Raw genomic sequence first — 14,277 nt, forward strand, 5'->3', positions numbered from 1 at the left:
ACATGGACCCATGTAGGAGCAAGTGCACCTGTACTTAACATGGAGCAACCACAATTTTTGTTATTTATCAGAAGGAATGTGAAGGCCATTCCTCTATCACTTTCTCATTCTTGCTGAAAAGAAAGTGAGAATTTTATTTTTTTAGGAGTAGAGGGAGAGGGAAGGAGAGAGAGAGAGAGAGAGAGAGAGAGAGAGAGAGAGAGAGAGAGAGACATCTCCATTTCTTTTCTTTTTTTTTTAGGTGGGGGGGCAAGAGGGGGAAGGAAGGGGGCTTCTCACCTCGTCCTTCTCTGCCCTGACATACTTGCAAAGATGCATCATCATTTGCTTGGCCCATGTACTTCTGAGATATTGCTTATGGCATGAATAACTCATGATTAAGATTTTGTAGAAGGCTCAGGGAAACAAATTGAGAGGTTGCTTATGGCATGAATAACTCGTGATTAAGATTTTGTAGAAGGCTCAGGGAAACAAATCTGAAAATGAAGTTGATATAATATGTGTAATATATACAAATATAAAATACAGAATATTCATTTGAGCCTAAAATGCATGACATACGGTGTCTAGTTCTGACTGTTCCTTTCAGTGCCTGGATTGACCTGTGTCCAAATTTCTGTCTTTGACTGTATAGATTTTAGGTGGGAGTTGAAGAGAGAACGATTAATCCTGTTAGTCTTGACCAGCCTATTTCTGATTTCCATTTTTGACAGCTTAAAGTTTGGATCAGAAAAAGAGCGAGAGATAGAGATAGAGATAGAGATAGAGATAGAGAGATGGTTAGCAGAAGGAAGATTCTTCTCTTTATTATTGGTTTTATCCTTTTCTGATCACAACCACACTACGTATTTGAAGGATGCATTTGTATCTTATCCAAGAAAGTAGCTGGCCTGCTGTCTAGTGAGTCATTCTGTTCTATCTTCGATATAGTTCTGTAGTATTTTTGGTTTTTTTGAGAGCTATGGCTGTTAGTATCATGAAAAAAAAAAAAATTGGTCATCCAAGGAGCAAAAGTATACTTTTTCCCTCTTTTTATTCTATCCTCTTACTTGTGACTGGATGCCTATTGACTGTGTCTGTGTTGGCTCCTTTCCTAGTTATTAGTTTACATAGGTTTTCGTCTTCAGAAATTAGGGAATTCTACTAAGGAAATGGATGTAATGTATGTCTGATTAATTTCTTTCTCATAAAGTAAAGGTGAACTGTACTCCATATCTTATGAAATAAATGACATTTCATCGAATCTTTCATTTTGTAATTAACATTTTGAATTAGAAGAGCTCGAAGCTTGTTTCATTATACAATTGATATATTAATTAGCATTGATCATTTTAACAGGTTCGATCTTCTTACAGAGCAGGCGAATTTTTCATTGAAAGCATGCTCAAGGATCGGAAAGCAAGTGATACTATTGGTACCAAATGATGATTCCGTCTTTTGTCATATTTATTTAACATGCTTGTCTGCAAGATGCTTGACTCTGTTATCCTGTGTGTAATGGCCTTGATTACGGGATATATTTAGTCGTTGAAAATTTCTTCATAATCAATGTGTCATTCAGTTCATGTGTGGTATATTTATGTAATTTTCCTTAACATTTACCAATAGAATAATTGAAATAAACTACTTTTTTGTAGCATTCTTTCTTCATTTTGGAAGAAAGTATTGATTGTGAATTCTAGAATAGTAAGAACGCTTATCCTGGAAAACATTTGTGAGCCTTACAAATCACTGGCATATTTAGAGTTTTTTCTTTTTGAATCTTGAACATGCATGACATCCTAGGTCGCATAACTGCAGGGTGTGGCAGCAAAATTATATAATGCACGTGGAAATGTTAAAAAAACTTTTTGTAAATTGTGAAATGTTTTTTTGTAGATTGTAATGGAAGACAACTTTAACAGTAGAAAAGTAAGTTGAATATTTTTCGTAAATTATAAAATTGAACCTCTATAGAAAATTTAATTGGATAAAAGTTTAAAATTAAGAATGAAAAATTAAAACTCTTACATTTTCTCTCAGTTTTTCTTTTCTTCTCCATCAATGCATTTGCTGCCGCACCTTCTTCTGCTCAGCCAGGTGAATACCCCTCCTCCTTCTCATTATAGACGTCAGTGTAGTACCACTGTTTCTGTTGCCATCTTGCTAGTAGTAGGAATATTTCTGCTGTACTGAAAGTTGGGGTTGGGGGGGGGGGTTGTGGGAGAGAGAAAAAGAGAGGCTTTTGTTTTTTAAAACTTAGACATTTGGTCTTTTGATCTAGTCAGTTGCAGCTCACTGCATCCAACTTGGATGACCATGGATGATGGATCTTTGTCACAGTGGTGCCTTGCCCATACCCGAGTTAGTCAGTTCAAAGCATTGTCACAAAAAACATGTACGGGTATTATATGGCGAGGAATTTCTTGGGTATAATACGACAAAGTTGTATATCTCGAGAATATCTCGGGAAAATCTCAGTGAATTTAAAAAAAATAAATAAAAAATCCTGACAATTATATAAAAATAAAATAAATAAGAAATAAAAAAAACATTGAAAAATGGCTAGATAAGCAACAAATTAAAATTAGAAAATGAAAACTAACAGTTTGACAAATACATAACTAACAAAAGTTTGTTGCCTTCATGGCTTTACAACACAAATGAAGTTATTCTTTACTTGGAAAATGAAAAAAAATATGTCCTAGTCTTCATACCAGGAAGTGGAGTCATCTTCATTTCTTGTATGCCCTTGAAGTTCTTTGTCTTTCACTTTCATCAATATTTTCCTCTTCTGAATCTGAAGACAAGTTTGCCATCTCAGTATTTAAATTTTCTTCAGAAAATGGATTCACTTGTTCAATGTAGATAGGATTTGCATTGGACTTCTTCAATTCTGGAGCCATGCTTTGCAAATGCATATCATTCTAACGAAAACCAAATTTATTAATCTTGATGGTGCAAGACTGTTTCTTTTCTTCGTGTTAGCAGCATCAAATGCACTCCAATTTCTTTCACAGGCTGATGCGCTGCATGGTTGACTTAAAATTTTGAATCTTTGATTGTTACACTTTGAAGCACAGGAACAGAAGAGCCAAACATACTCCCACCAAATTCGTAATATAATTAAAAAACAAAACAAAATTTAAAAGTATATGTGCCTAACCAATAACCAATGTTGATTGCATAAATAGAAAAACTAGTAAAATGGGACACTTACATGGATGTGAAGTATGAATAAGAGTCATGGCTAATCCCTTGCGAAACAATGTAGGATCTTTATTATGATATTTGACCAACTCATTAACTATTTCAAAATAGCCTTCACTAGGAACAAGTTTTTTTGACACTATGTCCAAACCCTCACAAACTTCTTCATCCATTTTTACCTTTCTTTCCAAAATAAATGAGGATTTAAAAAAGCAGCTGCAACATGTATTGGATTGTGCAAGTTATGATTCCGTCTCCTGTCAATTAGTTTCCAATATGGCATATATTTTTCCATGTTGGCCTTACTTGCAGTCTTTTTAGCTTCTTTAGCTCTATCAAGTGCCTCATACAAATGTCCCATAGTGGCGCCTTCTCCATTCTACCAATTTCAATACTTTCACCAATGGTTCAACAAACATGATTTTTTTTTTTTCCATATTCCAAAAGTCTTCATTTTGAATAAGATATGTAATCTCTCTAGGATGATCTTTTCCACTTCTTGTTCTACAAGTCTCCAATCATTGGAGGCAACCATGAACCTCAAATTCTCTTCTTGTTTTAAAATAGAATGTAAACAAATGAAATGAGAAGCAAACCTTGTAGCACCCGACCTTTTCAACTCTTTTCCCTTTGTGTAAGTTCTCATTATATCTAAAGCTTGCTGCTTATTGTATATGAATTTGACAATTTGTCTGGCTTTTGTCATGATAGATGCTACATTTTCCAAAGTGTCAATATCTTCAAGCATTAAATCAATGCAATGAGCAACACATGATGGAGTAAAAATATTTGAATACCTTTCTTCAAGGATAAGTTGTCTTTTTGTAATTGCTTCAATTGTCTGTCAGAATCTGTGCAACATTTTTTGGCCCTTTTCTTCAATAGTTGAAGATAAAAATTCAGTTATAAGTTCTGGATTTTTAGGAACATTTTCTACATGTTTTGCTTTCCAAAATATCGTACATGTTGGACAACTTACCAACAAATTTATGTATGATTTGCTTCTAATTGTATCTTTCCAAATATCTGACATAATAGTACACCCATATTGTGCCCATGTAGCTTTCATTTCTTCAATATATGCTTCAACCTCTTTCGTTGCATCATTTAGTAGCCTTCTTCTCACTGCTTCACTACTTGATGGGAAGTATCCTGGGCCATGCCGGGAAACAGCAACAAGAAAATTCTTGAAATCACTCGATCGAAGTAAGTTGAATGGTAGATTGTTCATAGCCATGGCTTTAAAAAGGAAGCTATCAATATCATCCTTTTCTTGTTTTTTGAACATGTTTGAAATTGTCTGATGTTGTCCTCTTCCTTTAGCCAATGAGTTTGAACTGGAAGAACCTAAATATGCTCCACTTCCACTTGAACTTATTGGATAGCTTTGCATTTTTCCTTTTTTGTTGGCCTCTTGTTAATACCTTGACAAGCTTTTAGTGCCATTTGTTTGATATTTTCTGGCACATTCTGACATATGGCAACATCATGACATTGATGGCCTGATAAATGATACTTAAACCAGGTGATTCCTCCTACATATTGTTCTCCACAGAATTTGCAAACCAATTTTCCTTCTTCATTTAACTCTGCCTGTTGCCAGAATATGTCTTTGCCTTTAGGCATGATTAAAAATTTACCACCACCACCTAAACCATTCAACAAGTTAACAAATTAAGAAAGAACCAAAGAACTTCGTTCAAAGGACTTGCAATTACAAAGTATATATATCTAATTATGTATAAATCTGCAGCTGAAATCATGTTAAAGCTTGCAAAAAAGATAAAGATGAATAAACAGAGCTAAACACTGGACAATTATTTTTCCTAGTTGTTAGCCTGTTACTGCACGATTCTAAGTTTCTAACATAATAAAAGTATAAAACATAGCTAGCTTACGTCCCAACACCATTGATGCTCGACTAACCAACAAACAAATAGATTATAAATTTCACATAATAAAAGTGTAAAATAGAGCTAGCCGAACCGTTGATGCTCGACTCCCGTTAGCCTCCGGCGATTCCCGTCAGCCTTCGGCGATTCCCGTCGATGGTTGACTCGCATCAACCTCCGGCGACTCCCGTCGACCCCTCTCACCGTTTGTCCGTCCGGCGACTCCCCTCTGAACTTCAAGGTTCACTTTCAAGTTTCACCCGAATGAGAAAACGAGAACGAGGATTTCGATTTTAATCTAAGCCCTCTTTTTCAACCTAAAAGTACATTTTTCCATTAAAAGGGGCGATCAAGTTTAAATAAACCAACTTTTCTTCAATATTACATGTGGTGCCATTATTTTGAAAACACATCTCGTGTACTTTTAAAAAAAATTGTGCGATAGTTTAAAAAACGTGAAGGACGAGTATAATTGTGCGATAGTTTAAAAAATGCGAAAGACGGATATAATACGATACACGTATAATATGTGTCTTTTATTTTTTGTCTTTAAAAAAAAACGTGTCTTATTGCCGTTTTATTTGCCAGATTGCTTTTTGACGTATAATACACATTTTTTGTGACAATAGTTCAAACTTCAAAGTGCAATGACTATTTTGGCAAGTCCATTTGAATGGCATTCTTGATCAGAAATTGTCATAAAAAATTTTCATCCTTTTGGCAATTGCTTGATGAAGAAACAAGACTGTGCCCATTTCGAATCTCAAGAGCAACCTTTGACTTGACTTTGGCAGTGAAAATTATTTTTTATAGTTGCTTACTAGGACTGCTCATTTGCTTGCAGTAGAGCCCTACATGTCACTGTTTGTGCTACACATCAAGTGTGGAATTCTGGGAGATGAACATAGGAATGTGGCAGTTTCACTAGCTAAAATTTATTTATTGTCTTGCTGACAGTGATAACACATCACATTAGATCATTTTTTGTTGATCTATTGATACTGATTATGATGATAACAATAGATGCTTTTTCTCAACAGCACATGGCATAACCAATGCTAAATCAGCTTCATGACCTGTAGCTTGACTAAGTTGTAAAAACTATAATGGTCGAGCATTGACAGCTTCAAGCAATTGGTGCCTTGAAAACATTGACACCTTCAAGTGGAGAGCTATACAGTTGAGTAAAAACAATAATGTTTAATGAACAAATTGGTAACAAGAAATTGGATGAGCATATTCTAGCTGTGGAATTGGTAGAAAAGATCATCTGTTAATTGATTGCCTTTACAATTATGAGAAGGTGATACTATCTCAACTTCTGTACTTGATTTTGAAGGACAAAGGATACTATTTCCATTTCTTCTCCGTTGTTCTTTTTCTCTATGCTATGGATGTTGTCTTAATTTTTTTAACTTTTGTAATGTACATTGATATTATAAAGGAACCTTAATATTGTCCCGTGTTGTTCAACAGGACATTAATTTGATAGATTAAGTAAAGGCTGAGAAAATGAAGAGATGAGCTAGACCATAGTTCATGAGCAGATGAAGGATTGTCAAGTACTAGCTAGGAGTTCAGCAACCTTATTAACTGTCCATACTTTCACCGAAGGTGTTCTTCATGCTTGTTATTTTGCTAGTAACTTTTCATTCATCAGGCTTATGTAAAGTAATTTGTCAAATTTTCTGGTGCCCATATATTCTTCAGATTGGGCATATTGATGTTCTCATCCCTTCAAAATAGTATATTAAGAGGTCTCTCTTGTTCATTAACTCTGACGTACTTCTGAGAATGTTAGCAGTGATGCATTTATACTGGCATTAATCTTTAAAACTATGTTCCATAGTCACTATGGACATAGGTACAAAGTGCTTTCAAAAAACTTGGGCATGGGGACACAGACGTGTGTGTATATATAAGATCTTAACAGAACTGAATACAAATAGAGTAAAGAGGACAAGTATACAAGCACAACAGCAAGAAGAAATAGCGGGTCAAAATATAGATGGCAAACAAGCCAAAAAAGTTAAAAAGAAAACCTAAAATTTGGATGATAAAATTGGACGGTTTTGGCCTCGGTGTGTTGACCGCACTTGACACATTTAACCCTGCATCCCAGCAGTATCCAAGGCAGTATCCGTACCAGTGTTGACTCGTGTCCACACTGGTACTTCACTATTGTAGAGTATCCATGTGACATAGCTTTAAAATCCCAAATAAGCAAAAAATTTTAATGCCCATGATATTTCCAGGCTCTTCAGTTGGCAACTGGTGGCATTAAACATTAGAAATCAGCAGTCATGCATGCTTCATATTTTGAGACATCGTGCTTATGCATTGCATGTTCCAAATCCTTGGTTCTTTTGCTCTATGGTTTTTCTTTGCCTGTTTGCTAGAAGAAATTCGATGGACCCTTTGTTTGACTTTACCCAAGCAATCGACAAATCAATGAATTGGTCTAAGTTCTCTCGGAATGTCCATTTTTAGGTTAGACACTTGGACCCTTCATAGTTAGGATTATTGACTCAAAAGTGCATGGGTAGAACGTTTTAAGGATTGATCTTATTTTGTGTTGGGAGGGCCTAGTCTGAGTACTTCAAGGACTATGCTTGAGAAACTGACAAACATAAGCAAGGTTGGTCATTTGCCAATCTCAGGACTTCATATGTTAACAGATGTCCTAGTTGGTATTAAGCCAGTGCTTCACCATGCTCAAAGACAAATAACTTATACCCCCTTTTTTGGGGTTTGATAAACCAAGTGCAACATGCATCCCTTTCGTGTTTAACTCGTGAAAGGATGGTGGCCATAGTGTGTTCTGCCTTCACACTTATCTCAGAGATGGCACTTGCCTTAATCTGAGGAGCAGGAAATTTCAAATGCTTCAAAAGAGGGACTAAAGTTTAATCCCTTACTTTAAATAGGGATAGAATGGAAGACAGCAAAAAAAAAAAGGCTTAGTCTGAAAACTTAAACGTAAATGGTCATTGATGCTAAGTCCTGCCTTGACTTCATGCTTATCGAAAAATTGTATCAATGTGGTGCTCAAGTTTGATGCCTGAGGTTACTAAGACGGACATTTCATTCGTGATTACAAAGCAAGAAAGAGATTTAAAAGCGTGCACTGCCTTGAAATTTCATGTTGATGCTGTACAATGTAAAGTACACATTGTCTTCATGCTTACGAAGCAAGAATGAGATTAAGTGTGCATTGCCATCACAGTTGATAACAAATACTGTGGTAAGCACACAGCTTTTGCAGCTACACTGTGAGAATGAAACTGAAGAGTGCATTGCTTACAAACTTGTTGCCTAGGAATGCTATGTAGGATGTATATTTCCTTCGTGCTTATAAGGCAACATTGGAATCCAAGGGTGCATTGCATTCAGACTTCTTGTCTGAAGATCATTGCTACCTCAATTATACATTACCTCCTTATATCTAATTGTGCATTACCTTCACACATGATGTATGAAGATCTTTACTAAATGAAGTACACATTGCATTTGTACTTAAAAGCAAGAATGGGTCGAACTATGAATTGCCTTCATACTTGATGCTAGATATTATGCTATGTAAGCACACATATTTTGTGCATGCAAAAGGAGAATGATATAAGAGTATGGTTTTCAGACTTGATGCTTGATATTTTGTTATGCAAAAAATGGATTGTTCTAGAAAGAAAAAAGTTTGAGGAGAGAGAAAAGTCTAAGAAGGTAAGCTGGTGCTAGGGTTTCGTTAGAGGAGGGCCATGGCCACCAACCATCAAAGAGAAATCTGAGGGTTTGGGTGGCTCAGATATAATAATTGAAGGCTATGAAGTTAGTGAAGAAAGTCGACCAGGTATAGTGGATGGAGGGAAACATGTTGGGTCAGAAGTAGGCATGGTAGATGAGATGCTCGGCCATAGAGCAAATGCTTGAGAGGAGCAATGAAGAGTGGCTCCACTAGCAGCCGAAAATCTGAATCAGTGGGCCAGAGTTGTTGAGAGCTTCAATAAGGATGGAGAAGCAAACTCAAAGGATCTTGAAGTTCATCAGGAGATAGGCAACATATTGTATTATTCCAAGGGAATCTTTTGAGAAGATGAAAAGCCCATTCCAGTGGTCCATTATTGGGTGTTTCTTCCATGGTATAGAGAGGATTAGCATGGATGCCAAGTTCACAATAGAGTGCCTAAAGGATCTCTAAAAGTTAATATATATACCTAAGTTCATTTCATTGGGCAAAGATGGATTCCTGATTCTTTGCCAAGGAAGGAAATATGCTGAAAGTTGCAAATCAGAGGGTGTGAAGAGTTGCAAGGATGTCCTCTATAGTCACACGGTGGACACCTTCTCTTGACCTTGAGGTAGAATCTTCCTTGAAGCTCTCAATATGGATCAACTCCGAAGGCTCTCTTTCTTGTTATGAAATCACAAGGTTTTCTCTGTTGTTTCCTAAATTCTTAAGGGTCGACTAATGTAATGCTCGGCTTTTGCAGGACGGATCGGGTCAGGGTCCAGACCCGGACCCGAACTCCTCGTGCGACAGGAGCCCGACACCGCCCTCTTCTCCCTCGTTTTTCCTTCTCCCTCGCCTTTCCCTCGTCTATCTCCTGGAGGTCTCCCGTGCCAGCGTAGGGAAGAAGAAGACGACGGAGGTGTTGGGCGGCGACGAGAACGATGGCGGTGGTGCTCAGGTGAGACTTTTGTTTCCTCTCCGCCTCTTCCTCCTTCCTCGTCCTTCTTCTCCTCCTCCCTCTCTCACTGTCTCTGCCGTCTCCCCTCTCAACCGCACGACCTCTCTCTGACCGTCTCCCTCTTCTCTCTCGTGCTCCTCACTTGCACCTCCCTCTATGATCTCTCTTCCTTTCTCCCCCTCACTCTCCCGTGTTATCCTCCCTCCTGCGCAGTCCCTTGTCCCCCCCCCCGCTCGATTTTCCCCTCTCTGTCAGGACCCTATGCCCTCACGATTTCTCTTCCTCCTTCTCACGCCTCCTTCTCCCTTGTCACGTGCTCTCACCCCAACTGCCTGTTTTCCCCCCTTGACTGTTCCCTCTCCCTCACCGTGTGAGCCTCCCTCAACCGAACCCCTCCTTTTTGCCTTTCCAGTTGTCTTTTTCTCACGGCAGACCTCTGTTTTCTTTTCCTTGTCGCGGATTCTCATCGTATATTGCCGTTTGAATGGTTTGCAGCTGGGGGAGTCTATCTTCCCCCTCTTACCAACAAATTGGGCGTGTGATTAGTGACGTTAGCAAGCAATCTTGGGCATTGGCACTTGATCGAACCCTTGAGGTGGCTGCCTAGACCATCGCAGCAGTTTAGATTCTTGATTTGGGGTGAACAAGGCGTAATTGAGCCCATTTTATTGTATATTTTTTCTTTGGAGCATGTATAATTATTGTGGAAGCATGCTAGAATTTAGAATTGGTGTTTTGGGGACGCATGTTAGCGATTGTGCTTTTTGGGGAAAGTTTAGGATTATGTTGGAGAAGCGATGATTTATATATATATTGATCTTTTAAGCTTAGGGTGTTGATTTTCGAAGCAATAGGGAAGCATGATAGAGATTGTGATGTTGTGGGGAAGATTTAGAATCGTCTTTTTGAGCACGTGACTCACGCTTTTGCGAGCGGGAGTATCTTGGAGTTATTTGGGGAAAATGTACCTAAGTTGGATGTGACAATGAGGTTGACGCCTAGACTATAGAAAGCATTTAAGAATGTGTTAAGGATGGACTAAGCGAAGCATTGAGTTTTGGGGTCTCGTGGCAACGTCAAGAAGTTAGGAGGAGGCCTATTGGAGGGCCTGTAGGTCGACACTACTCGTCGACACCCTTTTGAGGCGATGATATGTGCCTCAATGATTTTGTTTTAGCTTCGTTTGGATTGATAAGCTAATTAGTAGAAACCTTACCTTTTTCTTTGTCTATAGGTACACCGGGCACGTCCGTAGACCTTGAGCGATCAGATTCAAAGCTTGAGGCATTTTGGAGAGTTTTCTGGATGCGTGACAGGTATGGCAGCATTCCAGGCAAATCCTTGCCTGGGGCACTGTGTGAATGTGTGTTCCTAAGATCGTGGGATCCTAAGATTGTGATGTGATTGATTGTTTGGTGAATGAATATGTGTATGCATGCAAATGGTTTGATATCTGATATGATGTGTTTTGAAAAGCTATTAGAGGTCTGTTTTGAAATATCATGCCTTTGCATGTGCTTGCTAGATTTGATAATTGTTTAGGAGAGATGAGGTGGGGTATCGAGTCGAGTGTCTCCTCGACCCCAATTGTGCATTAGAAAGCATCCTAGAATGATAACTGCATAGGACAACTACGAGCTCATCACAGATCGAGACTACTCTCTATGGTTTGGCTAAGCTTTTCAAAGATGTGATTATTGTGATAATGAATGTAAATGTTGTGTTTGTTGCATATACATTACCGCAGGCAATGATACAAATGATTGAACAGAGGGTAGTTGTACCCATAATGTTGAGACAGTTAGCCAAAACTGTTGTTGTTATGTATACCCCTCGTGTGGAGACAATTGGAGGTGTGAGTTCACTCGTGAAGTGAACCAACCTCATGAGCTAGCCAGTTAATTGTGTTTGTGCAAGGATAATTGTAAGAATGAAAGAATAAGAGATGAGAGGCCAATGGGATGTGGCTATGTGTTTGGGAGTTGTCCTGCCTTCGTCACTGGTCTCGCCTGTTCGGAGCGCAGGCGGTGCAAGGCCCCAGGGTACTGTTGTATGACGTGCTTGGAGTGTGGGCTCCCGCCTTCTCAACCTGGGTGTCCTAGGGAGGGCTGAGTATCTCTCTGTGGAATTCATACATCCATGGATGAGTGCTCTACCGCTGCAGCGGATGGATGGATCCATACTGTTCTGCGCCACCACGGTGGTTGTCTCTCGGCTGTAGGCCGCCCACGGTGTGCACGTGCCTGTGTTTGCACCCACAGGAACTGTCAATTCACTGATATTGATGAAAATGAAATGTATATGAATGATGTGAGTATGAATGAAGTGTGAATGAGAACGATGCGTTATTTCTGAATTGCATGTGGTTATTGAATGTGGTATTGCGGCCTTTGTGTGTGGCCTTTGCATGTTGTGGTATAGGTGAGGGCTCCTTGATAAGTTATGTGGCTGTGTGCCCTACTACAACATGATAGTAAATTGTTTCATAGTTAAAGTAAATGAGAAGAATGCGATTGTGAATGAAATGATGTTTATTCGTGCCTTGCATGTGAATTGAAAACATGTTACTATGTTACTGTGGCCATCGAGTGGCCTTTACATGTCGTGGTCTATGTTAGGGACCTTCTTGGCAAATGATGTGGCTATGCCCTGACACGACATGATGATAGATTGTTCTGATGTTTGCTCGTATAATTGAGCCCTACCTAAGAGGGTTTGGACTTTTCCTGGCTTGTTGTCATACTGCGAAGGCTAACCCTTCAGTTGTTTTCTTTTTCAGGTTTTGGTGGACCCGGGGTAGCAGGTTGAGCAGATGGCTTCACTCACGTCCTACTGGGGAGGTTTTGGGTCAATTGTAGCGCCGACAAGTCTTATTTTGGTTTTATTGATGCCTTTTTTTTGTTAGGCATCAATGTTGTGAGTTGGACATTTTTGTCCGGATGAACTGAAATTCTTATTTAATGGAAAGCTTGCCCATTGTTTTGCATTGCTTGGCTCATCTCTTTTGAAATTATTGTGTAGTCGCACCTCGATGCTTGATGTTTAAAAAAAAAATGTTTGAGTGTCAAAAGGTCGGGGTGTGACAACTAATGTCAATAGACCATGCACTCATGAGTTGATCAGGGTTGGTTATGCTAGAATTTGTATAGAAGTTCCCATGAGTTTCCACCCAATCCCAAAGTTAGAAATACAACTAGATGATGATCATATTCTACTGCAAGTGATTCATTATGAAGATAAATTACGGTCCTGCCCTCGGTGCATAAGCAACAGCCACCTACCGGTGAAGTACACAAAATTGTTGAAGTTGTGTTCAAAAGAAAAAGGCTGCAACTCTAGAGGGTTGGGTGAAAGTTCCCACTAACATGTTTTTTCAACATGGGAACATTAGAGAAAATTGAAGGTGGGGATGCCTATTAATACTCACAAGATGCCAGCTTGAAGTGACTCCTATAAAGATTTCATGAAGCCACAAACTGCCTCATAATCTAAAGAGAATAGGGAATCAACCAGCTTTCAATCTAGAAAAATTTACTATGTGGAAAGAGTAAAGACCAAAGCCTTCCAAGCACGTCGACTCCTAAGCATCAAATTCCTATATTGCCTATTAAACAATCCTTAGCTTAGACTTGGTTAAACCCCTTTAATGGTGGAAAAGATAACCAACTCTCAAACTATGTGGAAGATATTATTAATATTCCTCTGGGTTTTGTATTTGAGGCCAACCAACCATGCTATAGAGGCACCTAAGAGCCCCTCATTGGAAGATAGTAGAGCTCTCTATACAAAGAAACATAAACATGGGAGGCAAATAACTAGTAGGATCTTCGCATGCCACTTTCAAATGAGGAAAACCCACATTTAGTAGCGATTCACAATTCGATGGCCAGCTCCAAGATGGCTGAATACATGAGTCTTCATTGTGGTAAATCATTTCCAAGAAGTGTTACAGATAATGAAACCAAAGCTGGACAAGAGAACAAAGACTTTGGTGAACATGAAATCTAGGGATGTAACCTGAAAGGGGAGGTGCAAATACACTTGGCAATTTCTCTATTGGTTCCTAATGAAGATCGTTTCATGGAACATTTGGGGGCTAGTTTGTAAGGTGCTCTCAAGTACTTCCGTGGGAAAGAGCTAAACTGCCATTTATGTACTTAGGGGTTCATCTCTTCAATGGCAGCTTGTTGACCACTCATTGCTAAACCTGCATGCAGAAGGTCTCCACAAAGTTTTTAGGTTAGAAGGGTTGACTTATATTTTATGTGAGAAGATTATCTCTCATAAAATCAGTCATCACCCAAATTATGAAATACTTAGAGTTAGCACTCCTTATTCCTCAAAAGGTCTTCTCAAAGGTTGAAAGAATTATGGAAAGATTCCTTTGGAATGACCGATCTGAGCAAAGAAGTCTCCATTATATGGTCTGACGTTATTGAAGGAGGTGTAGGTCTTAAATCTCTCATAGATGTAAATAAAACATCCTTAATTTACTTAATGTTTGATGTGCC

At 38.6% G+C, this 14,277-nt stretch overlaps 1 protein-coding gene across 3 annotated transcripts in view; it reads left to right on the forward strand.

The window, feature by feature from the left end:
• The window catches only part of LOC116264123 (lipoyl synthase, chloroplastic), a 40,371-nt gene extending 27,782 nt beyond the window's left edge, over positions 1-12,589 (forward strand). Inside the window, exons 7-8 of one of the 3 annotated variants that reach the window (XM_031644133.2) lie at positions 1,339-1,414; positions 12,546-12,589. In XM_031644133.2, coding sequence (XP_031499993.1) covers positions 1,339-1,414; positions 12,546-12,574 — 105 coding nt within the window. In that variant the 3' untranslated portion in view covers positions 12,575-12,589. Of the gene's footprint in view, positions 1-1,338; positions 1,640-6,557; positions 6,903-12,545 lie in introns of those variants that run through there. The other 2 variants (XM_031644135.2, XM_050080460.1) reach the window with 2 other exon arrangements.
• The last annotated feature ends 1,688 nt before the right edge of the window (positions 12,590-14,277 follow it).

Source organism: Nymphaea colorata, chromosome 11 (assembly GCF_008831285.2).
Source record: "Nymphaea colorata isolate Beijing-Zhang1983 chromosome 11, ASM883128v2, whole genome shotgun sequence".
NCBI lineage: Eukaryota > Viridiplantae > Streptophyta > Magnoliopsida > Nymphaeales > Nymphaeaceae > Nymphaea > Nymphaea colorata.